General features: G+C 46.7%; 1 protein-coding gene across 1 annotated transcript; it reads left to right on the forward strand.

Annotated features, from left to right (window-relative positions):
- Window positions 1–513: 513 nt before the first annotated feature.
- LOC121581953 (pepsin A-like) lies at window positions 514–27458 on the forward strand. The gene is made up of 10 exons (XM_041897382.2): window positions 514–555; window positions 23896–23998; window positions 24214–24364; window positions 24597–24714; window positions 24824–24942; window positions 25218–25414; window positions 25821–25937; window positions 26695–26836; window positions 26988–27086; window positions 27177–27458. The coding sequence occupies exons 1-10, from the start codon at window positions 540–542 to the stop codon at window positions 27312–27314; spliced, it is 1200 nt and encodes a 399-aa protein (XP_041753316.2). The 5' UTR covers window positions 514–539; the 3' UTR covers window positions 27315–27458.

The following is a 27458-nucleotide window of genomic DNA, read 5'->3' on the forward strand; positions in this document are numbered from 1 at the left end:
TAGTGAACTTTTTAATAACTGTAATATGTATGCATTTCTGTACTAAAGTTTTAGAAGAAAATAAATGGTTTGAAAGAAAATGTAATGTACCTTTAATGACATCTCTGTCTCCCCAAGCTGTTTCTCTCTCTCTCTCTCTCTCTCTCTCTCTCTCTCTCTCTCTCTCTCTCTCTCTCTCTCTCTCTCTCTCTCTCTCTCTCTCTCTCTCTCTCTCTCTCTCTCTCTCTCTCCTCTCGCTCTCTCTCTCTCTCTCTCTCTCTCTCTCTCTCTTTACACCTGTTTTACCTTTAACCTTTTAAAAATAGTTCTCAGTGATGTTAATCTAGGGTGTCCCTTGCACAAGGGAACTATATGTACACAAGGGGTCCCCCAAGTGTCAGATCCCCTTTACCCCCATAAAAGAGCGCCCGTGGGATGTCTCAGTCAACCAAGAAAAGACCAGAGGACCAGAAGACCTGAAGACATACATACATTTACATTTACATTTTAGTCATTTAGCAGACGCTCTCTAAAGAGACTCCTTGAATCCTTTATTCCTCATGGAGCATTTTGAAGGTGAATTGAATTTCCAATATGATGAAGGATTTTATATCTAACTATACGTATTTATATATATATTTTTTTATGTTGTATATTATAAATGAATGTTTTTAATAATGTATTATATACAATGATATAGTATATAATGAATGAGATGTTGTATTATTTTTTTTAAACGAGAATGGACATATGTATGTAGCATAATGTTTTTACCAGGTAGCTTAGTGGTTAAGCGCGTTGTGCCAGTAACTGAAAGGTCGCTGGTTCTAATCCCCGAGCTGACTAGGTGAAAAATCTGTCAATGTGCCCTTGAGCAAGGCACTTAACCCTAATTGCTCCTGAAAGTCGCTCTGGATAAGAGCGTCTGCTAAATGACGTAAATGTAAATGTACCAAACAATTGTCAACTTTATGTGAAATGTTTCAAGGTGTCTCAGAACCCCTGAAAATGTATGCAAACCAAGGCTCTACTCAAGAGTGGACCAATGGCTCCACCTAGTGGTTACACACAGATTGACGGTGTTGAGACAGTGTTTGAGTACAACGGTTGTTTCTTCCACAGTTGTAAATCTAGTTTTTTGCTCAAGGCCATGTGTGTCTTAACCCAGAAGACTTTTGGGGAAATGTACCAGGAGTTCCAAGACAAATTGGACTCTTTACAGTCTGCTTATGGGGTGAAAGTGAAGGTGATGTGGGAGTACAAGGGGACAGAACTCACAAGGTCTGATCCTCATGTTATAACTTTCCTTTCCACCTTTGACAAACCCCAACCCCTGGAGCCCCGCCAGGCCTTGTTTGGGGGTCGTACCAATGCTTTGACCTTACTGCGCAACCTGATGAGAAAATTGGATATATAGATTTTACTTCCCTTTATCCTCAAGTAATGAGTTCCTCTTGTTATCCTTTGGGACATCCTGAAATTATTCATTGTGACTTTGACTTACCACAAAACTATTTTGGTTTAATAAAAGCAACTATTTACCCTTCCCAGGGCTTGTTTATGCCAGTGTTGACTTACAAGGGGCCTCAAGGAAAACTTGTATTTACCCTTTGTAGCACCTGCAGTGAAAACAACAACCAGGAAAAGCCTTGTGGTCATTCTGATCAAGAAAGAGCCATGACCGGTGTATGGGTCACCGTTGAATTCTCTAAGGCTATAGAAAAGGGGTATCGTGTGGCCAAAATCTTTGAAGTGTGGAACTTTCCCAGGAAAGCAGACACTCTTTTTAAAGAGTACATCAAGACCTTCTTGAGAGGCAAGCAAATGGCTTCAGGGTATCCTGCATCAGTCACTGATCAAGAGACCAAAGACAGATACATTCAGGACTATCATGAAAAAGAGGGAATACGTCTTGACCCTGACAGAATAAAAATCAACAAAGCCAAAAGAAACGTGTGCAAGCTTTTCTTGAACAGTTTGTGGGGCAAATTTGCCCAGAGATGCAATATGTTAACAGCATCTATCATTAAAGATCCCAAAGAATTTATGGAATTTGTTTTTTCAGAACAATATGAAATTTCACATTTTTCGTTCTTGAATCAAGACATAGTTCTGGTGCAATGGAGACAGGAAGTGGGTTCTGTCACGATCGTCTGAAGGAGCGGACCAATACGCAGCGCGTGGAGTGAACATGATGACTTTATTTAATTAAAGCAACCACGAAAAAACAACAAATGACGATAGGTGAAGTCCTCTGTGACACCGACAGAACATACAACACTGGAACAATACCTTAACTTGGAACAAAAACCCACAAACAAACAGTGAAACACAACAGTATATATATGGCTCCCAATCAGAGATAACGAGCCGACAGCTGACACTCGTTACCTCCGATTGGGAGTCATTGACCAATCACCACAAAAACACAAACAAAATGAAACTCACCCAACCCCAACACCACCAAATGAAATACACCCTGGCTCTAACACACAGTCCTGGAGCCAGCGTGTGACAGTACCCCCCCCTAAAGGTGCGAACTCCGGGCGCACCAGCATACAGTCTAGGGGAGGGTCTGGGTGGGCGTCTGTCCACGGTGGCGGTTCTGCCCCTGGTCGTGGTCCCCATCCCACCTTAGTCACCACCCGCTTCCCTAGCCTCCTCCACATGACCACCCCCAACTAAACCCCACTGGGTTAAGGGGGCGGCACCGGACTAAGGGGCAGCACCGGACTAAGGGGCAGTACCGGACTAAGGGGCAGTACCGGACTAAGGGGCAGTACCGGACTAAGGGGCAGTACCGGACTAAGGGGCAGTACCAGGCTGAATGGCGGATACTGGCTGGACGGCTCTGGTGGCTCCCGGCTGGTCGGCTCTGGCGGATCCCGGCTGGACGGCTCTGGCGGATCCCGGCTGGACGGCTCTGGCGGATCCCGGCTGGACGGCTCTGGCGGATCCCGGCTGGACGGCTCCTGGCGGATCCCGGCTGGACGGCTCTGGCGGATCCCGGCTGGGACGGCTCTGGCGGGTCCCGGCTGGACGGCACTGGCGGGTCCCGGCTGGGACGGCTCTGGCGGGTCCCGGCTGGACGGCTCTGGCGGATCCCGGCTGGACGGCTCTGGCGGATCCCGGCTGGACGGCTCTGGCGGATCCCGGCTGGGACGGCTCTGGCGGATCCCGGCTGGCTGGCTCTGGCGGATCCCGGCTGGACGGCTCTGGCGGATCCCGGCTGGACGGCTCTGGCGGATCCCGGCTGGGACGGCTCTGGCGGATCCTGGCTGGACGGCTCTGGCGGATCCTGGCTGGACGGCTCTGGCGGATCCTGGCTGGACGGCTCATGGCTGGCTGACGGATCCTGGCTGGACGGCTCTGGCAGATCCTGGCTGGACGGCTCTGGCGGATCCTGGCTGGACGGCTCTGGCGGATCCTGGCTGGACGGCTCTAGCGGATCCTGGCTGGACGGCTCTGGCGGATCCTGGCTGGACGGCTCTGGCGGATCCTGGCTGGACGGGCTCTGGCGGATCCTGGCTGGACGGCTCTGGCGGATCCTGGCTGGACGGCTCATGGCTGGCTAACGGATCTGGCTGCTCGTGGCTGGCTGACGGATCTGGCTGCTCTGGCTGGCTGACGGATCTGGCTGCTCATGGCTGGCTGACGGATCTGGCTGCTCACGGCTAGCTGACGGATCTGGCTGCTCATGGCTGGCTGACGGATCTGGCTGCTCATGGCTGGCTGACGGGTCTGGCTGCTCGTGGCTGGCTGACGGATCTGGCTGCTCGTGGCTAGCTGACGGATCTGGCTGCTCGTGGCTGGCTGACGGATCTGGCTGCTCATGGCTGGCTGACGGATCTGGCTGCTCGCGGCTGGCTGACGGATCTGGCTGCTCGTGGCTGGTTGACGGATCTGGCTGCTCGCGGCTGGCTGACGGATCTGGCTGCTCATGCGGCTGGCTGACGGATCTGGCTGCTCATGGCTGGTTGACGGATCTGGCTGCTCATGGCTGGCTGACGGATCTGGCTGCTCATGGCTGGCTGACGGATCTGGCTGCTCATGGCTGGCTGACGGGTCTGGCTGCTCATGGCTGGCTGATGGTGCTGGCTGGGCGGCTAGCGGTGGAGGCGGACCCCAGCCTCGGATTGCAGTCATCACCTCCAGCAGGGCGGCTCCCCATCCGCATGAGCCGCTCCTGCCGGTCACGAACCCGAGCCTCCAGTCCAGCATAGGCTGCGTCGGCTCCTGCTGATTCCATAGCAGGTGTATGATTCTGTCTGGCGGAAGGCTCTAGCGGCTCCGGTCTGGCGGACGGCTCTGAAGGAACAGGCCGGGCTGGGCTGGTGACGCACCCCGTAGGATACGTGCTTGGAGCAGGAACAGGCCGGTCCGTGCACCGGGAACACACACCACTGGCCTTAACTGGGGATCAGGAACGGGCCGGACCGGACTGGTAACACACTTCAGTCTCTCATGCCGTGCGACAACAACTTCCCTCCCTCTACTCGCCAATGGCTCCCGTAATCCGATAGCCTTCTCTCCACATCTCCCTGTGGCAGCCTCCTGCTGCCCAGGCGCCCAAGCCATGTGCCCCCAAAAATTTTTTTGGGTAGTACTCCCGGGCTTCCAGCCTTGCCTCCGTGCTGCCTCCTCATATCGCCTCCTCTCGGCTTTAGCTGCCTCCAGCTCTTCACGAGGGGAGGCGATATTCTCCGGTTGTGCCCAAGGACCCTTACCATCCAGTATCTCCTCCCATGTCCATGAATCCTTTATGGGTGGATATAAATCCTGTGTAGGTGGATCCTGTTGCCGCTTGACACGCTGCTTGGTCCTTTTTTGGTGGGTTTTTCTGTCACGATCGTCTGAAGGAGCGGACCAATACGCAGCGCGTGGAGTGAACATGATGACTTTATTTAATTAAAGCAACCACGAAAAAACAACAAATGACGATAGGTGAAGTCCTCTGTGACACCGACAGAACATACAACACTGGAACAATACCTTAACTTGGAACAAAAACCCACAAACAAACAGTGAAACACAACAGTATATATATGGCTCCCAATCAGAGATAACGAGCCGACAGCTGACACTCGTTACCTCCGATTGGGAGTCATTGACCAATCACCACAAAACACAAACAAAATGAAACTCACCCAACCCCAACACCACCAAATGAAATACACCCTGGCTCTAACACACAGTCCTGGAGCCAGCGTGTGACAGGTTCTACCCCCGAGTAATGTAAACGTGTTTCTTGCAGCTTTTACCACGGTCTATGGGCGACTTGAACTACACACCCTCATGGAGCAGCTGCGGAGTCGGGTTCTTTACCATGACACAGACTCTGTGGTCTATGTAAGCAAACCTGGTGATTGGAACCCCCTTCTTAGCAACTATCTGGGTGGTTTAACGAGTGAACTCGAAGATGGTGACCATATCATAGAGTGGGCATCCTGTGGACCCAAAAGCTATGCTTTTAGGACTAAAAACAATCACGTAGTTTTGAAAACCATAGGCGTGACACAAAACTATGAAAATGCCCCACGTGTAAACTTGGAAACACTCACACGCTGGTTTTGGATGATACGCTTTTTGCCGGTAGTGAACATCCTGAAATAACTTGAGCTTTTACTCAATATACTCATCATCGAAACTTGTCAGTGCTTTACTTGGTACAAAATGTGTTTCACCAAGGTAAAAATAGCTGTACCATTAGCTTGAACGCCAATTACTTGTTTTTGTTCAAAAATCTTAGAGACAAACCACAAATAAACATTCTAGCTCAACAGATGTATCTTGGAAGGAAATCCTACTTTATGGAAAGCTATGAGGACACTACCAAAGCAAGATTTTCTTACGTAATCGTGGATTTAAAATGGAATACTCCAGAACACTTGAGGCTCAGAACAGGATTGCTTCCGTGGGAGTTGCCGACAGTTTACATTCCAAAGAAGTAAAAATGTCTCTGGGTTTACAAAGAAACCTACCGCTCTTGAGATCCCTATTTGTGGCTTCCCATAAAGGAAGTAAAACCATCTTGGGTCGTTGTTCTTCAGATCTCATATTAGCCCTATGGGAGGTTGCTTTGGATCTTCTCAAAGGACGCATTCCACTCACCCCGACCCAATTAAAACAATCTAAGAGACCAAAGGCAGCGATCCAACTCTTTGCCAAAAAAAGGGCAAGTCTTCAGGAGAAAAGACACCATACAACAGTCTGGAGGTTTTCTTCTACTTTCACTCAGTATAGCTGTGCCCTTCATCACCAGCCTTACTGTGGCCAGGCAAGGGGGTTGAACACAGAGTGTGATGGCCAGGCGTGGGGGTTGAACACAGAGTGTGATGGCCAGGCGTAGGGGTTGAACACAGAGTGTGATGGCCAGGCGTGGGGGTTGAACACAGAGTGTGATGGCCAGGCGTAGGGGTTGAACACAGAGTGTGATGGCCAGGCGTGGGGGTTGAACACAGAGTGTGATGGCCAGGTGTGGGGGTTGAACACAGAGTGTGATGGCCAATAAAATGTACTTAGTGCCTCAACAAGAGTTGGATAGACTTAAACAATAATTACAGGGCCCTGAAAATATCAGACAAACAGCGGAAAGTGATTTGGATACGGCCATGAAGGATATTTTTTACATAAAAAGATTGAATCCCTATGATAAGGTCCAAAAATACACACACCTCTTGCCAAGGTATTTGGCCTTGGTAAAACAAGGTGAGAGAGAGACCAACCATTTATCGCTTTCCCTGCTGGAACCCTTAAAGGAGGAAGAGCACAGAGAGAGGCCTGCCCTGGTAATGCCTGGACCGGAGACCTTACAGGTTGAAGATCAAATACATGTTGAAGATAATGTTCTGCATGACATCTTGACAAATGTTCCAGCACGTAACCAGAGAAATGTTAGACACATTATGAACAGAATAAAAGACTCAAAGGGGACCACTACTTGGAATGACAAAGGATAGTTTATCTTTTAGGGGGATGTTGTCAAGGATTCTCATATGATTGGGCTTGCTTAAAAGTATCACTGCATCCCCACAAGATTTTGGATGACCTCTTGGGTGGCGTCAGTTTCTTAAAGCCATGGCAGTCCTCAACATTCCACTCTCGGGTGTACCAGATTATAAGCTTTGCCAACAGATTCAAATTTTTAAACAAAACCCTGCAAACCCTCCAAGAGCTACAGCACTCCTGAATATGTTCTTGTAACCCCTAACCCCTTTGAATGGGTTAATAATACCTCCTTTATGGATGACCCCTCCCCCCTTTGAATGGGTTAATAATACCTCCTTTATGGATGACCCCTCACCCCTTTGGATGGGTTAATAATACCTCCTTTTTGGATGACCCCTCCCCCCTTTGAATGGGTTAATAATACCTCCTTTATGGATGACCCCTCACCCCTTTGAATGGGTTAATAATACCTCCTTTATGGATGACCCCTCCCCCCTTTGAATGGGTTAATAATACCTCCTTTATGGATGACCCCTCACCCCTTTGAATGGGTTAATAATACCTCCTTTATGGATGACCCCTCCCCCTTTGAATGGGTTAATAATACCTCCTTTATGAATGACCCCTCCCCCCTTTGAATGGGTTAATAATACCTCCTTTATGGATGACCCCTCACCCCTTTGAATGGGATAAAAATACCTCCTTTATGGATGACCCCTCCCCCCTTTGAATGGGTTAATAATACCTTCTTTATGGATGACCCCTCACCCCTTTGAATGGGTTAATAATACCTCCTTTATGGATGACCCCTCCCCCCTTTGAATGGGTTAATAATACCTCCTTTATGGATGACCCCTCACCCCTTTGAATGGGATAATAATACCTTCTTTATGGATGACCCCTCACCCCTTTGAATGGGTTAATAATACCTCCTTTATGGATGACCCCTCCCCCCTTTGAATGGGTTAATAATACCTCCTTTATGGATGACCCCTCACCCCTTTGAATGCAATACATTTTATTTCAATAAAATGATACAATTTAACATTTGTGACATTCTTTAAACATTTGACGTGAGCAAACACATTGATTATAGGGTCTTAAAGAACATATACTTAAACACTTTTGATATTTTCTAACAAAATGATCTACTGTGCTATCATTACTGCTTAAATCATCATTCTAAAGAGACTTAACATCTTCAAAAGAAACTCCAAGGGCTCTTTGACACAGGTAGAATACACAGTGTTGACCACAGGTAGTGGAAAGGTTATATTGTACTTGTTTGATAATGTAGTAAAAACTGTTTAATAGATTGGGGGGAAATTCTTTCTTTATTTTTTACTATTTCCTACATTGTAGAATAATAGTGAAGACATCAAAACTATGAAACAACACATATGGAATCATGTAGTAACAAAAAAAGCGTTAAACAAATCAAAATATATTTTATATTTGAGATTCTTCAAATAGCCACCCTGCCTTGATGACAGCTTTGCACACTCTTGGCATTCTCTCAACCAGCTTCATGATGTAGTTACCTGGAATGCATTTCAATTAACAGGTGTGCCTTCTTAAAAGTTAATTTGTGGAATTTCTTTCCTTCTTAATGCGTTTGAGCCAATCAGTTGTGTTTTGTCAAGATGGGGGGTCGCAAAGTGCAGTCGCAAAGACCATCAAGCGCTATGATTAAACTGGCTCTCATGAGGACCGCCACAGTAATGGAAGACCCAGAGTTCCCTCTGCTGGATAAGTTCATTAGAGTTACCAGCCTCAGAAATTGCAGCCCAAATAAATGTTTCACAGAGTTCAAGTAACAGACACAATACAACATCAACTGTTCAGATGAGACTGTGTGAAGCAGGCCTTCATGGTAGAATTGCTGCAAAGAAACCACTACTAAAGGACACCAATAAGAAGAAGATAATTGCTTGGGCCAAGAAACACGAGCAATGGACATTAGACCGGTGGAAATTTGTCCTTTGGTCTGGAGTCCAAATTTGAGATTTTTGGTTCCAACTGCTGTGTCTTTGTGAGACGCGGTGTGGGTGAACGGATGATCTCTGCATGTGTATTTCCCACCGTAAAGCATGGAGGAGGAGGTGTTATGGTTTGGGGGTGCGTTGCTGGTGACACTGTCTGTGATTTATTCAAGGCACACTTAAACAGCATGGCTACCACAGCATTCTGCAGCGATACGCCATCCCATCTGGTTTGGGCTCAGTGGGACTATCATTTGTTTTTCAATAGGACAATGACCCAACACACCTCCAAGCTGTGTAAGGGCTATTTTACCAAGAAAGAGAGTGATGGAGTGCTGCATCAGATGACCTGGCCTCCACAATCCCCCGACCTCAACCAAATTGAGATGGTTTCAGATGAGTTGGACCGCAGAGTGAAGGAAAAGCAGCCAACAAGTGCTCAGCATATGTTGGAACTCCTTCAAGACTGTTGGAAAAGCATTCCAGGTGAAGCTGGTTGAGAGAATGCCAAGAGTGTGCAAAGCTGTCTTCAAGGCAAAGGGTGGCTACTTTGAAGAATCGTGAATATAAAATATATTTTGATTTGTTTAACACTTTTTGGGTTGATACATGATTCCATATGTGTTGTTTCATAGTTTTGATGACTTCACTATTATTCTACAATGTAGAAAATGGTAAAAATAAAGAAAAACCCTTGAATGAGTAGGTGTTCTAAAACTTTTGACCGGTAGTATATATCTGCAGGGTATGGGAATAATCTATCTGTCACAGCCACCCATTTATTGGGCGTCATCCCCAACATGTAGGATAAATGACCACTGGTCTGTATAGCTAGCTCCCCATCCCCTGTGATTTGTACACGTTTTTGAATAGGGATGAAGGTCAAGACTAATTTCATATGGTTCAGGGCTAGGAGGCCATTCATCTACAAAATGATCCTCTCTACATTTCTATAGAATCATTTTTTAAGCTTAATAACTTTAGGGGGTTCAGATATCCTTAAAAAAAAATGTTGGGCCCTTTTCCTTGACATTATACCAACTGTGGAGGTATGTAATCTCGCTGAGATCTACTTCCCAGTCCTCTGATAACTCTATACGTTTTGGAAAATTGGTTGTATAATCAGAACTTTTGTTATTCAGACATACTGTATATCTGCAGACTAATTACTGGGGAGAGTCAGGTAAAATCCACAGTGCTCCATGATGAAATCCAGTGTACACTCGAGGGTGTTTTTATCATGCATGAGGGTTTAAGTTTACGCCCCCTGCCTCCACTACCTCTTCCTCTAATACCCAGCTGTTGAACCTTTGGGGCCAGTTTTTCCAACGGACCAACACCCATTTTTTCCCCTTTTCTCTCTTTTGATCCAGAATCTCCTCCATATAAAATACGGAGGAGTCCTTTGTTTACCTTCTGGAGTTCCTTCTCATAAAAGGACCCCTGTATATGCTCCCCATCATAATCTTTTAACTTGTAGACAGGAGGTATACGGGGTATACATTCTATCACTTTGAAAAGCTCATCGCTGTAACCTTGCTCATATTTTATGTTGAAAACACCCCTCAACTTGGAGATACGTACCAAGTCACCCACTATGAATTTAAAAGAGTGTAGTAGTGCGGTCGTGTATTGTGTTGTGTCCTCATGTAAACAGCCTGTTTTTATTCATATATATTTCTCTATCTCACTTTCCATCCTTTAACTAAATATACTTTCCTGCAACCCGCCTCACCCAATGTGGAACGGATTCTATTATTTCTTTATTTTTATCAAGAACCTACGGCTGAAACTAGCCAGCTATCCAGCTAACTAGCTACTTGCTATTAGCCACCGTTAGCGGTCTTAACCACTGTCCGTGGCCTGCACTACCTACCAGCCAGCTCTAGCCTGGACAATTATCGGCCAGTCTGCACAGCGTGCTATCGACCCAGAGCATATCGGATTTTCTGCCGAAATCACTGAATCACTGGACCTTAACGCCGGACCATCGCAACTAGCTAGCTGCAACGAATGGCTGTTGTTGGCTAATCACCCCTTCCCGACGGACCAGTTAGCCTTGAGCTAGCCTCGAGCCAGGCCCATCTCCCGACTATCTACCTCTCTGTCAACCGGATGGGACCTCCTAGTGTCGACACGGAGCCCCGCCAATCCATCACGACTGGTCTGCTGACGTAATCGTCTGATGTGGTTTCAATACGCTCCCCGTTGCGACGACCACGAAGATCCATATGCTAGCCCCGGCCCGCTATCATTTGCACAATCAACAGCTGTGCCTCCTGCTCACCAGTGCTTTAGCAGCCTACGATCTGCTCCCGGACTTACTTAGTGCTGTTCACTGGACCTTATGATCACTCAGCTACACAGCTAATTCCTGCTGGACTGTTCCTTTACACGGTACCCTATCCTGTTTATCTGTTTAGCCTCAGCCCAAACATTCGTCGCCACTACCAGTTGTTGTCTTAGCCCTTTCGAATAACACCTGTGATTGCGTTATGCCTCTCTCCCATGTCAATATGCCTAGCCTATTGCTGTTTGGGTTAGTTCTTATTATACAATTTCACTGTAGAGCCCCAAGTACAGCTCAACCAGCCTCAGAGAGCTCCTTTGTCCAACCCCCCATACACGCGGAGACCGGCTCAATCGGTACCTCCAGTGATGCTATCTCTTTCATAGTTACCCAATGCTTAGGTGTACCTCCACTGTACTCATATCCTTCCATATCCTTGTCTGTATATAATGCCCTGAATCTATTCTACAACGCCCGGAAATCTGCCCCTTTTATTCTCTGTACCCAACGCACTAGAAGACCAGTTCTTAAAGCCTTTAGCCGTATCCTTATTCTATTCCTCCTCTGTTCCTCTGGTGATGTAGAGGTTAACCAAGGCCCTGTAGCCCCCAGTATCACTCCTACCCCCCAGGCGCTATCATTTGTTGACTTCTGTAACCGTAAAAGCCTTGGTTTCTTGCATGTTAACATCAGAAGTCTCCTCCCCAAGTTTGAGTTATTCACTGCGTTAGCACACTCTGCCAACCCTGATGTTCTAGCAGTGTCTGAATCTTGGCTCAGGAAGGCCACCAAAATTCAGAAATTTCCATTCCGAACTACAACATTTTCCGTCTAGATAGAACTGCCAAAGGGGGCGGAGTTGCAATCTACTGTAGAGATAGCCTGCAGAGCTCCATCATACTATTCAGGTCTGTGCCCAAACAGTTTGAGCTTCTACTTCTAAAAATCCACCTTTCCAGAAATAAGTCTCTCACTGTTGCCGCTTGCTACAGACCCCCCTCAGCCCCCAGTTGTGTCCTGGACACCATATGTGAATTGCTTGCCCCCCATCTATCCTCAGAGTTCGTACTGCTTGGTGACCTAAACTGGGAAATGCTTAACACCCCGGCCATCCTACAATCTAAACTAGATGCCCTCAATCTCACACAAATTATCAAGGAACCTACCAGGTACAACCCTAAATCCGTAAATATGTGCACACTCATAGATATCATCCTGACTAATTTACCCTCTAAATACACCTACGCTGTCTTCAACCAGGATCTCAGCGATCACTGCCTCATTGCCTGCGTCCGTAATGGGTCCGCGGTCAAACGACCACCACTCATCACTGTCAAACACTCACTAAAACACTTCAGCGAGCAGGCCTTTCTAATTGACCTGACCCGGGTATCCTGGATGGATATTGACCTCATTCCGTCAGTAGAGGATGCTTGGATGTTCTTCAACAGTGCTTTCCTCTCCATCTTAAATAAGCACACCCAATTCCAAAAATTCAGAACCAAGAACAGATATAGCCCCTGGTTCACCCCAGACTTGACTGCCCTTGACCAGCACAAAAACATCCTGTGGCGTACTGCATTAGCATCGAACAGCCCCCGCGATATGCAACTTTTCAGGGAAGTCAGGAACCAATATACACAATCAGTTAGGAAAGCAAAGGCTAGCTTTTTCAAACAGAAATGTGCATCCTGTAGCACTAACTCCAAAAAGTTTTGGGACACTGTAAAGTCCATGGAGAATAAGAGCACCTCCTCCCAGCTACCCACTGCACTGAGGCTAGGAAACACTGTCACCACCAATAAATCTAAGATAATCGAGAATTTCAACAAGCATTTTGCTACGGCTGGCCATGCTTTCCACCTGGCCACCCCTACCCCGGCCACCAGCTCTGCACCCTCCGCTGCAACTTGCCCATGCCCCCCCCCGCTTCTCCTTCACCCAAATTCAGATAGCTGATGTCCTGAAAGAGCTGCAAAATCTGGACCCCTACAAATCAGCTGGGCTAGACAATCTGGACCTTTTCTTTCTAAAATTAGCCGCCGAAATTGTCTCAACCCCTATTACTAGCCTGTTCAACCTCTCTTTCGTATTGTCTGAGATCCCCAGAGATTGGAAAGCTGCCGCGGTCATCCACCTCTTCAAAGGGGGTGACACTCTAGATCCAAACTGTTACAGACCTATATCCATCCTGCCCTGCCTTTTGAAAGTATTTGAAAGCCAAGTTAACAAACAGATCACCGACCATTTCGAATCCCACCGTACCTTCTCCGCTATGCAATCTGGTTTCCGAGCTGGTCATGGGTGCACCTCAGCCACGCTCAAGGTCCTAAATGATATAATAACCGCGATCGATAAAAGACAGGACTGTGCAGCCGTCTTCGTCGACCTGGCCAAGGCTTTTGACTCTGTCAATCACCGCATTCTTATTGGCAGACTAAATAGCCTTGGTTTCTCAAATGATTGCCTCGCCTGGTTCACCAACTACTTCTCAGATAGTTCAATGTGTCAAATCGGAGGGCCTGTTGTCTGGACCTCTGGCAGTCTCTATGGGGGTGCCACAGGGTTCAATTCTCGGGCCGACTTTATTCTCTGTGTATATCAATGATGTCGCTCTTCCTGCTGGTGACTTTCAGATCCACCTCTACGCAGACGACACCATTTTGTATACATCTGGCCCTTCATTGGACACTGTGTTAACAAACATCCAAACGAGCTTCAATGCCATACAACACTCCTTCAGTAGCCTCCAACTGCTCTTAAACACTAGTAAAACTAAATGCATGCTCTTCAACCGAACGCTGCTTGCACCCGCCCGCCTGACTAGAATTACTACTCTCGGCGGGTCTGACTTAGAATATGTGGACAACTACAAATACCTAGGTGTCTGGTTAGACTGTAAACTCTCCTTGCAGACTCACATTAAGCATCTCCAATCCAAAGTTAAATCTAGAATCGGCTTCCTATTTCGCAACAAAGCCTCCTTCACTTATGCTGCTAAACATGCCCTCGTAAAACTGACTGTCCTACCGATCCTTGACTTCGGCGATGTCATTTACAAAATAGCCTCCAACACTCTACTCAGCAAATTGGATGTAGTCTATCACAGTGCCATCCGTTTTGTCACCAAAGCCCCATATACTACCCACTATTGTGACCTGTACGCTCTCGTTGGCTGGCCCTCACTACATATTTGTCGCCAAACCCACTGGTTCCAGGTCATCTATAAATCACTTCTAGGCAAATCCCCACCTTATCTTAGATCATTGGTCACCATAGCAACACCCACCCGTAGTATGCGTTCCAGCAGGTATATCTCACTGGTCATCCCCAAAGCCAACACCTCCTTTGGCCGCCATTCCTTCCAGTTGTCTGCTGCAAATGACTGGAACGAACTGCAAAAATATCTGAAGCTGGAGACACTTATCTCCCTCACTAACTTTAAGCATCAGTTGTCAGAGCAGCTTACAGATCACTGCACCTGTACACAGCCCATCTGTAATTAGCCCACCCAACTACCTCATCCCCATATTGTTATTTACATTGTTATTTATTTTGCTAATTTGCACCCCAGTATCTCTATTTGCACATCATCTTCTGCACATCTATCACTCCAGTGTTAATACTAAATTGTAATTATTTTGCACTATGGCCTATTTATTGCCTTACCTCCATAACTTACTACATCTGCACACACTGTATATAGATTTTCTATTGTGTTATTGACTGTACGTTTTGTTTATACCATGTGTAACTCTGTGTTGTTGTTGTTTTTATCGCACTGCTTTGCTTTATCTTGGCCACGTCGCAGTTGTAAATGAGAACTTGTTCTCACCTGGCTTACCTGGTTAAATAAAGGTGAAATAAAAATAAAAATAAAAGCAATTATTTTCTTATGGAGAAGGGAGAACAATCCGTACAGATTTTTAAAGACTTGAAAATAGTTTTCCGAAGACACCTCAAGAGGGCTTCATACGGATACTCTTCTGGTAGCTGCAGTTACAGCCCTGTACTAAATCATGAACTGTATCCACATCCTCTCCTTCAAAGTCCTATTAAAGTGTTCAACCACTGAAGTTTTCAAATCCGAGCCTGTAACAAAATAGACTATATTGTGATTCTTCATGAGTTTCTGAAAAGTCTTATTAAGAAAGGATTTACCGCCGTCAGTCTGCACTTTTCTTGGGTTCTCCTCCTTCCTCCAAAATAGAGTCAAAGGCCCGGGTCACCTCTGCCCCACTCTTATTTTTTAAGACCCGTACAAAGCTATTTTAAAGAAAAAATCTATTACCGTTAGCATGTATCGATTTCCATAATTTTTATCGGCAAGTGCCTGCATGTCACATAGATCAGCCTGGAACTGTGACAAGGGATGAGTAGAAAAAACTATGTTTCGATGAAATTGTTTTTGCACAGGTTTATGCAAAGTGTAAGCATCCTGCTCTGCTAGCCAATCATTCACTTGATCAGTGCTTAACCTGCAGCCTGTTTCTTCAGCTATAGCTCTCTGGAACCTCTCCTTTCCACCAAAAGACCATGGGGTTAGAGGGGGTAAAATAAATGTTTTTCATCAGCTGCTCAGCCATTCTTCTTGCCTCTTTGATGACAATAACCATAATGCACCCATTTCAAATAACGAGAACATTTCATTTTTTCATTTTATTTTTCTGCATTCATTTTTATGTATTATGTATCGATACAGTTTATGATACGGAGCAAGAGATTATTACCCGTTTTCTCAATGACCATGGCATGCAATACATGGTATACTTGGTTTACATTTACAGGCTTATATCTCTGAATTTTTAAAACATATGCATCCGTTATATAAGCACATAAACAAAAAATATCACACGTTACAATTAAATGATGGTTCAGACAAATAAACTAAAATCTTACACAAGACTGTTTGTAGTTCTTCAGAATCATCCCCAAGACGTGAGACCAATTGTGCCCATTGTAGAGTCTTCCCCGTATGTCTTACGTGACTCATGATTTTTTCAATGTTTAACACGCTCTGCATTAACCCTTGTATTGTTAGCTGTGTAGAGCGAGGCATTGGCCACTTTATTTTCAATAATTTGTTTCATAAGAGTTATAAATTCTCTCAAAATCAAACATGTAGTTATTCTCTCTAACATATTATGCAGATAGTTCCCCATTACTTCATATGTAATAATAAATAAATAAAATATATTAGTTTTCTTGGGGTTTCTTGAGCCAGAAAGTCACCACATCTGCCACCAAAGCTTCCTTGTCTTTGTTGTTGTCCACCAGTGAATGCTTGATTTCTTTTGAGTTTCTCATGGATGAAGATCGCCTCCTTCAGTTCATGTAGAAAAGCCTCTGTTACCCCATAAACCCTAGGAATAGATGGCACAAGACCCACACTGTCACGATTGTCAAAAGGAGCGGACCAAGGCGCAGCGTGATATGAGTACATACTTTATTATAATTCACCACACGAACAAAAACAACAAAACGATACGTGAAGTCCTCGGTAACATACACAAACCTACACGGAACAAGATCCCACCAAAGACAATTGCACAATAGGCTGCCTAAGTATGGTTCCCAATCAGAGACAACAAGCAACAGCTGATTCACGTTGCCTCTGATTGAGAACCACCCCGGCCAACATAGAAACACATAAACTAGATCGCGAACATAGAACACAACACATAGACACTACACACCCTGGCTCAACATAAAAGAGTCCCTAGAGCCAGGGCGTGACAGTACCCCCCCCCCCAAAGGCGCGGACTGCGACCGCGCCAACATAAACCCAACAGGGGAGGGGCCGGGTGGGCATTCCTCCTTGGAGGCGGATCCGGCTCCGGGCGTGACCACCACCCTCTAACAACCCCCCCGTAGCGCCCCTGGTCTGGTCCCGCTGGCTGGAGCTGGACTGGACATCGGTGGAGCGGATTGCTTAGGCTCCGGTGTGGAGCAGCTGACCGGTACCTGACCAGGCACCGGTGAAACGGGCACGGGCTGTGCCGGACTGACGACGCGCACCACAGGCTTGGTGCGGGGAGCAGGAATGGGCCGGACCGGGCTGACGACGCGCACCCCTGGCTTGGTGCGGGGAGCAGGAACGGGCCGGACCGGGCTGACGATGCGCACCACAGGCTTGGTGCGGGGGGCAGGAATGGGCCAGACCGGGCATGACGACGCGCACCCCTGGCTTGGTGCGGGGGAGCAGGAACGGGCCGGACCGGGCTGACGATGCGCACCACAGGCTTGGTGCGGGGAGCAGGAATGGACCGGACCGGGCTGACGAGCGCACCACTGGCTTGGTGCGGGGAGCAGGAACGGGCCGGGCCGGGCTGGCGACGCGCACCACAGGCTTGGTGCGGGGAGCAGGAATGGACCGGACCGGGCTGACGAAGCGCACCACTGGCTTGGTGCGGGGAGCAGGAACGGGCCGGGCCGGGCTGGCGACGCGCACCACAGGCTTGGTGCGGGGAGCAGGAACAGGCCGGGCCGGGCTGGCGACGCGCACCATTGGCTTGGTGCGGGGAGCAGGGACGGGCCGGACCGGGCTGACGAAGCGCACCATTGGCTTGGTGCGGGGAGCAGGAACAGGCCGGGCCGGGCTGGCGACGCGCACCATAGGCTTGGTGCGGGGAGCAGGAACAGGCCGGGCCGGGCTGGCAACGCGCACCATTTGCTTGGTGCGAGGGGCAGGAACAGGCCGGGCCGGGCTGGCGACGCGCACCATTGGCTTGGTGCGGGGCGCAGGGACGGGCCGGACCGGGCTGACGAAGCGCACCATTGGCTTGGTGCGGGGAGCAGGAACAGGCCGGGCCGGGCTGGCGACGCGCACCATAGGCTTGGTGCAGGGAGCAGGAACAGGCCGGGCCGGGCTGGCGACGCGCACCATTTGCTTGGTGCGAGGGGCAGGAACAGGCCGGGCCGGGCTGGCGACGCGCACCATTGGCTTGGTGCGAGGGGCAGGAACAGGCCGGGCCGGGCTGGCGACGCGCACCATTGGCTTGGTGCGAGGGGCAGGAACAGGCCGGGCCGGGCTGACGACGCGCACCATTGGCTTGGTGCGAGGGGCAGGAACAGGCTGGGCCGGGCTGGCGACGTGCATCACAGGCTTGGTGCGAGGGACAGAAACAGGCCGGACCGCACTGGGAACACACACCACTGGCCTTATACGGGGATCAGGAACGGGCCGGACCGGACTGGTAACACACTTCAGTACCTCTCGCCGTGCCTCTACACTTTCCTTCCCTCTAATGACCAATGGCCCCCGTAACATGGTGGCCTTCTCTCCATGTCCACAAACTCGCCCTTTATCTGCCTCCAGCAGCCCCGTCGTCCATGCCATGTGCCCCCCCAAAAAAATGTATTGGGGGTGCCTCTCGCCTGTCCGACGACGACCCGGTTGGCGCCGCTTCTCCTCTCCTGCCTGGGTCTCCCCTTTCATCGCCCTCCGGTAACGGACGGCCTCCTCCTCCGTAATCTGCCCCCAACCGAGGAGGACATCCACTAACGTTACCTCCTGCGTGTGCTCCTGGACACGCTGCTTGGTCCAGTATTGGTGGGATCTTCTGTCACGATCGTCAAAAGGAGCGGACCAAGGCGCAGCGTGATATGAGTACATACTTTGTTATAATTCACCACACGAACAAAAACAACAAAACGATACGTGAAGTCCTCGTTAACATACACAAACCTACACGGAACAAGATCCCACCAAAGACAATTGCACAATAGGCTGCCTAAGTATGGTTCCCAATCAGAGACAACAAGCAACAGCTGATTCACGTTGCCTCTGATTGTGAACCACCCCGGCCAACATAGAAACACATAAACTAGATCGTGAACATAGAACACAACACATAGACACTACACACCCTGGCTCAACATAAAAGAGTCCCTAGAGCCAGGGCGTGACACACACACTCCAGGGCTCTGACTATCGATGTTATAAAATGATCGGACCACAGTCTTTTCACCAGTTCATCAAAGTGGTTGAAGAAGAAGTACTTGGGTGGGTCATATAAACAAGGATGTCGTTGCTGGCTGCGATGATTGATCTTACAACCTTGGCATTTTTCTCTTATGTACTCTCCAATCACCACATCTAAAAGTGCGGCTACAGAGGCCTTGATGGTATCCACCAAATGAGTACTGACCACCCCATCAAACGCATCCTCATGCTGTGTATGTGTAGGGGTCAGAGGTCATGAATGGGGTGAGTAGAAAGGAGGGCTGTGATGCAGATCCTCGTCCGTAGGGACTGGTACCCACTATGTCAGATGGTATATGAATATCCATGGTATACGATGAAATGAAGAAGGGTAACCCCTTTTATTGTTGACTACTTCCTTTGGGCGCGGGGCGTAGTTAACGTACCACCAGCATACTCTGTTTTTTTCAGGGGTTGACCCTTCTGGGGCCTTGTTTGAATCAATATCCGTAGTATCCATAGGTATAATACACTTCCTTAGTTTAACAATACTCTGCCTGCGTTGGCTCTGTAAAAAGAGAGCATCCACTAACTCAAACATTTTCAAATCCATTATATCCCAACCTAAAAAAGGAATATGCATATGTAACCTAAAATCCCCTGGAAGTACCCGTGATGGGGGGCTATAACCCTTTGAGCTAACTCTTAGTTCAGGACACACCACTTTGCGAAACACATGCCAGTCTTCAATCCTGTAGTCCACTCCTAAAGTTTGGTCTGTATATTATTCTCCTTTGGCTAAGGTGTAGAGTTTCACTATGCAGGCAGGTTAATCAAACATACAGTGAGGGAAAAAAGTATTTGATCCCCTGCTGATTTTGTACGTTTGCCCACTGACAAAGAAATGATCAGTCTATAATTTTAATGGTAGGTTTATTTGAACAGTGAGAGACAGAATAACAACAACAAAATCCAGAAAAACACATGTCAAAAATGTTATAAATTGATTTGCATTTTAATGAGGGAAATAAGTATTTGACCCCCTCTCAATCAGAAAGATTTCTGGCTCCCAGGTGTCTTTTATACAGGTAACAAGCTGAGATTAGGAGCACACTCTTAAAGGGAGTGCTCCTAATCTCAGTTTACCTGTATAAAAGACACCTGTCCACAGAAGCAATCAATCAATCAGATTCCAAACTCTCCACCATGGCCAAGACCAAAGAGCTCTCCAAGGATGCCAGGGACAAGATTGTAGACCTACAAGACCATCGTCAAGCAGCTTGGTGAGAAGGTGACAACAGTTGGTGCGATTATTTGCAAATGGAAGAAACACAAAAGAACTGTCAATCTCCCTCGGCCTGGGGCTCCATGCAAGATCTCACCTCATGCAATGAGTTGCAATGATCATGAGAACGGTGAGGAATCAGCCCAGAACTACACGGGAGGATCTTGTCAATGATCTCAAGGCAGCTGGGACCATAGTCATCAAGAAAACAATTGGTAACACACTACGCGGTGAAGGACTGAACTCCTGCAGCGCCCGCAAGGTCCCCCTGCTCAAGAAAGCACATATACAGGGCCGTCTGAAGTTTGCCAATGAACATCTGAATGATTCAGAGGAGAACTGGGTGAAAGTGTTGTGGTCAGATGAGACCAAAATGGTGCTCTTTGGCATCAACTCAACTCGCCGTGTTTGGAGGAGGAGGAATGCTGCACATGACCCCAAGAACACCATCCCCACCGTCAAACATGGAGGTGGAAACATTATGCTTTGGGGGTGTATTTCTGCTAAGGGGACAGGACAACTTCACCGCATCAAAGGGACGATGGACGGGGCCATGTACCTTGGTCATTGAAAATGGGTCGTGGATGGGTATTCCAGCATGACAATGACCCAAAACACACGGCCAAGGCAACAAAGGAGTGGCTCAAGAAGAAGCACATTAAGGTCCAGGAGTGGCCTAGCCAGTCTCCAGACCTTAATCCCATAGAAAATCTGTGGAGGGAGCTGAAGGTTCGAGTTGCCAAACGTCAGCCTCGAAACATTAATGACTTGGAGAAGATCTGCAAAGAGGAGTGGAACAAAATCCCTCCTGAGATGTTTGCAAACCTGGTGGCCAACTACAAGAAACGTCTGACCTCTGTGATTGCCAACAAGGGTTTTGCCACCAAGTATTAAGTCATGTTTTGCAGAGGGGTCAAATACCCATTTCCCTCATTAAAATGCAAATAAATTTATAACATTTTTGACATACGTTTTTCTGTATTTTGTTGTTGTTATTCTGTCTCTCACTGTTCAAATAAACCTACCATTAAAATTATAGACTGATCATGTCTTTGTCAGTGGGCAAACGTACAAAATCAGCAGGGGATCAAATACCTTTTTCCCTCACTGTATACCCCCATAGTTCTCCATTAGACGTAACCGTTTGATCTTTCAGTACAGTTACGGGTGGTATTTGGGTTCTATACAAATGTAGAAAACTATTTTTTGGAGCATCATATATTGATGATTTCTACTCATCCCTTTCTCTATGATATAGCCTGGGTCCTACTTCCGATGTTAAGGCATCACGGGTCAGTACGTAACAACTCCATATTTTCTGTAGAGTTTTCTGTGGTTTATCTCTCTTGAGGTTTCTTCTCACTCGTAGGGTCACCATCTCACTACACAGCAGCTCCATAAGTTCACTACAAAAAGTACCAACTGTTTCAACTCTTCAAACACTTTAAACTCAGGCCTCTCCATTCACTACAAAAATGTCCAACTGTTTCAACTCTTCTGTCACGCCCTGGCTCTGGGGACTCTGAAATGTTGAGCCAGGGTGTGTAGTTTCTGTGTTATATTTTTTCTATGTTGATGTGCTAGATCGTTTAGATCTATGTTGACCAGGGTGGTTCCCAATCAGAGGCAGCTGTATCTCGTTGTCTCTGATTGGGGACCATACTTAGGCAGCCTGTTTGGCACTAGTCGGTGTGGGATCTTGTTCCGTAAAGGTTTGTTTTGTGTAACCTAGGACTTCACGTATCGTTTGTTTGTTGTTTTGTGTCGTGTTAAGTACTTAATAAAATGTACGCTTATCACGCTGCGCCTTGTTCCGGATCTTCCATAAACGATCGTGACATCTTCAAACACTTTAAACTCAGGCCTCTCCATTCACTACAAAAATGTCCAACTGTTTCAAATGTTCAAACACATTTTCTTTAAGTTAAAAAAGGTCACTACGCGACACATCAATCATCAGGCCATTACTTTTTATTCCAAACAGGTGTTCTACTTCAAAGGAACAGCAGCACTATCAAGTTACATAAGCACACACTCAATATCGTGAGAACATCTGGACAGGATGTCATTAACAGGGTCAAACACAGGACACAGCAAAACTCATCAATCACTTTTTGACAGCAACCGTCTACTATATTCCCTCTACAGTGTATGAACCTCTAAGGTTCCACTAAGCTATGAAGTGCGTACTATACCTCAAGAGACAAGTTTTCCCACTGTTGTTGACCTATTTACTAGTCCTTCTGCATTAGATATTCTACATACGTATGCTGGGGTTGTTTGCCAATTTATTAGTTCTTCTGCATTAGATATTCTACATACGTATGCTGGGGTTGTTTACCAATTTACTAGTTCTTCTGCATTAGATATTCTACATACGTATGCTGGGGTTGTTTACCAATTTACTAGTTCTTCTGCATTAGATATTCTACATACGAATGCTGGGGTTGTTTACCAATTTACTAGTTCTTCTGCATTAGATATTCTACATACGAATGCTGGGGTTGTTTACCAATTTACTAGTTCTTCTGCATTAGATATTCTACATACGTATGCTGGGGTTGTTTACCAATTTATTAGTTCTTCTGCATTAGATATTCTACATACGAATGCTGGGGTTGTTTACCAATTTACTAGTTCTTCTGCATTAGATATTCTACATACGTATGCTGGGGTTGTTTACCTTTTTCTTCTTGTGTATCTATTGTATAAAAAATATTTAAATACAGGATTCATTTTGTAATCTCAAAGGACCATGGCCCAGAAGTAACATTGTGTTTAGTGTTGAATGTCCTTTCTATTTTTTAGCTGTAACAAATAATTACACGCAGCATTAAATAATCAGCAAGATATTTGTTTACATTGTGAATGTCCACATAAACGTTTTTTAATGAAATAATCCCTGGCAGATAGGCATTATATCCAAACAGAGGTACAGTAGCCTGAATAAGGCTGCCTAATCTAAAAGTAAACTGTTGAAGGGAAAAGTGTGCTGATAGGAGGTTATCTACAAGTGGGGACCTTTACTTTATATCACTTAGTCAGCACAAGTCATCTCATCTCATAGAGAGAAGTCTGGCAGGTTAGCCATTATATGATTAGAACTGGATATGATTATGCTCAGCACTTTTCAACACTACGTAAACATTACTGTAAAGCAGCCATTGGAACCAATATACCTTTCCTAGGTAATCGTCAGATTGACATTGTCTCGAGGTCGTCCATTATTTCACCATTACTTATCATGGCAGGTGGAAACGCTCTTATCGTTGTGATAAAGAAATGCAGAGTTAGAACTCTGGACCGCCTGTATATAAGACACCACCTACATGTCTCAGATCACTCAGCCACAGACATCGACAGGTGGGTCTGGTTCCTCTCAAGGTCTCTGCCTTGCTTGGTTTTCTACCTTGTGACAAGTGCTGTTCAAATGAACTGTGATACATCGTATTTGATGGGTTGATTGATGAATTTCATCTTTGTACAGACGAACTAGTTCTACAGGTGACAGCTGAGCAGACCAGACATCGCATCATGAAGTGGGCTATCGTTCTGTGTGCCATGGTGACACTCTCCGAGTGCATCATTCAGTACGTTACACCTGCTATTCTCCTTTACATTACACAACAGTTCAGAAGGCAGTGAATGGTAGAATACCCAACATTTGAATAGTCGCACACAGTTGTTTAGCTTATGCTTCCATAACGTTTATTGCAATGGTTTGACCAGAAGGTCTTGGAACTTTAACCAGAAACTTGCTGGAACTGAACTGCTTGCCTAACCAGACTTTGTCCTCCCCCCACAGGGTGCCGCTGATCAAGGGGAAGAGTGCCAGGGAGAGCCTGGAGGAGCAGGGTCTGTGGGATGAGTACAGGAAGAAGTATCCCTTCAACCCCACCAGGTTTGATGACCAGAGCCTCTACGTCTCCAACGAGCAGATGACCAACGACGCTGACGTAAGCATGAGAATGGATAGCACTTCACACTTTCTACTCCGTAAGGCAGCAGAGAAGGCTGAAGCACGTCTTTTGGCCTCTTCTTCCTAAATTAATTTCTGAACCACCGAGGATAACTTTAACTGATGACCCATAGGTATTTTGGTCTAATTCTAGTAATTCTTATAACGCCATAGGGTAGGGGGAGGTATTTATTTATGGAAATAACCATTTGATTCTCTCTCTTCTCTAGCTGGCTTACTTTGGAGTGATCTCCATTGGAACTCCCCCTCAGTCCTTCACTGTCATCTTTGACACTGGCTCGTCCAACCTGTGGATTCCCTCCGTCTACTGCAGCAGCCAAGCTTGCGGTATATAACACAAGCACAAGCACAAACACACACACACACACACATACACACACACACACACACACACACACACACACTCCCAGGCTAATCGTGTCTCCCCTCCTTCCAGCCAACCACAACAGGTTCAACCCCAGTTTGTCCTCCACCTTCAGGAATGCTGGAAAGAGCCTGTCCATCCAATATGGCACTGGCAGTATGACTGGCTTCGAGGGCTTCGACACTGTTGTGGTAAGGAACATAATTCAACACAACAACATGAGGACTGGAAACATTGTGTAGGTTTCAGTATTATCTCAAATAATCTCCTCTTCCTCCTCCTTGTTCCATCCTCCTCTTCCTCCTCCTTGTTCCATCCTCCTCTTCCTCCTCCTTCTTCCCTCCTCCTCTTCCTCCTCCTTCTTCCCTCCTCCTCTTCCCTCCTCCTTGTTCCCTCCTCCTCTTTCTTCCTCTTTCCTCTCCCCTCTTCTTCTCCTCCTCGCCCTCCTCTTCCTGGTCCTCTGTAGGTGGGTGGGATCCCTGTGAAGAACCAGATCTTTGGGCTGAGTCAATCGGAGGCTCCTTTCATGGCCCATATGAAGGCTGATGGTATCCTGGGTCTGGCCTATCCCCGCCTGGCAGCCTCTCAGGCCACACCAGTCTTTGACAACATGATGACCCAACATCTCGTCAACCAGGACATGTTCTCTGTCTACCTGAGCCGGTGAGTGCTCAGAGTGGAGGTCAACCAGGGCTGTGTCTGAAATGGCACCCTATTCCCTAGTGCACTACTTTTGACCAGAGCCTCATGGCTCCCACGTACGCTCATTGCTTGGCGAACATGGAACTATGCATTGACACAACTTCTCTCTCCCTCTCCCTCTCCCTCTCCCTCTCCCTCTCCCTCTCCCTCTCCCTCTCCCTCTCCCTCTCCCTCTCCCTCTCCCTCTCCCTCCCTCTTCTACTCCTTCTCTCTCTCTCTCTCTCTCTCTCTCTCTCTCTCTCTCTCTCTCTCTCTCTCTCTCTCTCTCTCTCTCTATATATATATATATATATATATATATCCCTAACTGTCTCCCCTCCCTCCCTCTCCCTCTTTCTCCTCACTCTCTGTTGTTGTCCATCTCCAGTAACTCTGCAGTAGGTAGCGTGGTGACTTTCGGAGGCGTTGACCCCAACCACTACGAAGGCCAGATCGCCTGGATCCCCCTGTCCTCTCAGATGTACTGGCAGATCACCGTCGACAGGTACTGTTGCAGTTACAGAACATCTTAGAGGGTTATAAATGGTTATTAATGGGTTATATAATCCTATGATACTGGTAGATTAAGTGATTAAGTACAACTCCCAAGCAGCCACCTCCTCCGTCTGATCTGTGTATACCTGTGTGCAGTGGTGGAAAAAGTACTCAAATGTCATTATTGAGTAAAAGTAAAGAAATCTTAATAGAAAATGACTCAAGTAAAAGTGAAAGTCACCACTAAAATACTACTCGAGTAAAAGTCTCAAAGTATTTGGTTTTAAATATACTTAAGTATCAAAAGTAAATGGAATTGATAAAATATACTTAAGTATCAAATGTAAAAGTAAAAGTATTAATAATTTCAAATTCCTTATATTATGCAAACCAGACTTTTTTTATTTAGTTACGGAGAGCCAGGGGCACACTCCAACACTCCAACATTAATTTACAAATGAAGCATTTGTGTTTAGGTAGTCCGCCAGATCAGAGACAGTAGGGATGACCAGGGATGTTCTCTTGATTAGTGCGTGAATTGGACCATTTTCCTGTCGAAATGTAACGAGTACTTTTGGGTGTCAGGGAAAATGTATGGAGTAAAAAGTGCATTATTTTCTTTAGGAATGTACTGAAGTAAAAGTAAAAGTAGTCAAAAATATAAATAGTAAAGTAAAGTACAGATACCCCCCAAAAAACGACTTAAGTAGTACTTGAAAGTATTTTTACTTAAGTACTTTACACCGCTGTCTGTGTGTTCATTGCAGTGTGACTGTGAATGGCCAGATTGTGGCCTGTAACGGCGGCTGCCAGGCTATTGTGGACACCGGCACCTCTAATATTGTGGGACCTCAGAATGCCATCTCCAGCATGGCCCGTGCTGTGGGAGCCAGCTCCGCTAACGGAGACGTAAGTCATATGATATTGTTTTTTTGGTGGTGTGTCACAAAGAACCAGGCATAATGTCAATTATTTGTTCCACCACCACTACTGACAGAACCAGAACACAACTCACACTCTCTCTCCTCTCATCCCTCTATTTGTCTCTCTCTCTTTTCAGAATGTGGTGAACTGTAACAATGTTAACAACATGCCAGCGATGGTCTTCCACATCCACGGACAAGCCTTCACTCTCCCAGCTTCCACCTATGTCCGCCAGGTATGTGTATGTGTAGAGCTTACGTAGCCCTGAAGTCACCGTAACATTGTTTTGACTCGCTCTCTCTCTCTCTCTCTGCCACCCGTACAGTCCACCTACTATGGCTGCCGCACCGGTTTACAATCTGGTGACTCCAACCTGTGGATCCTGGGTGACATCTTCATCAGACAGTACTATTCCATCTTCTACAGAGCCCAGAACATGGTGGGCCTGGCACTGGCTAGATAATCGAACACAGATCAGCGATGGATCCCGTAACGCCATATGAACAACAACGTCAACGTATCTCTCCAGTGCAATCACATCAATTCTAAAGCTAGTTTGAGTAGTGTGCGATAGCAAGTGATACTGCTCTACGTCTATAATTGTTTT

This window comes from Coregonus clupeaformis, chromosome 1, assembly GCF_020615455.1.
Source record: "Coregonus clupeaformis isolate EN_2021a chromosome 1, ASM2061545v1, whole genome shotgun sequence".
Taxonomy (NCBI): Eukaryota; Metazoa; Chordata; class Actinopteri; order Salmoniformes; family Salmonidae; genus Coregonus; species Coregonus clupeaformis.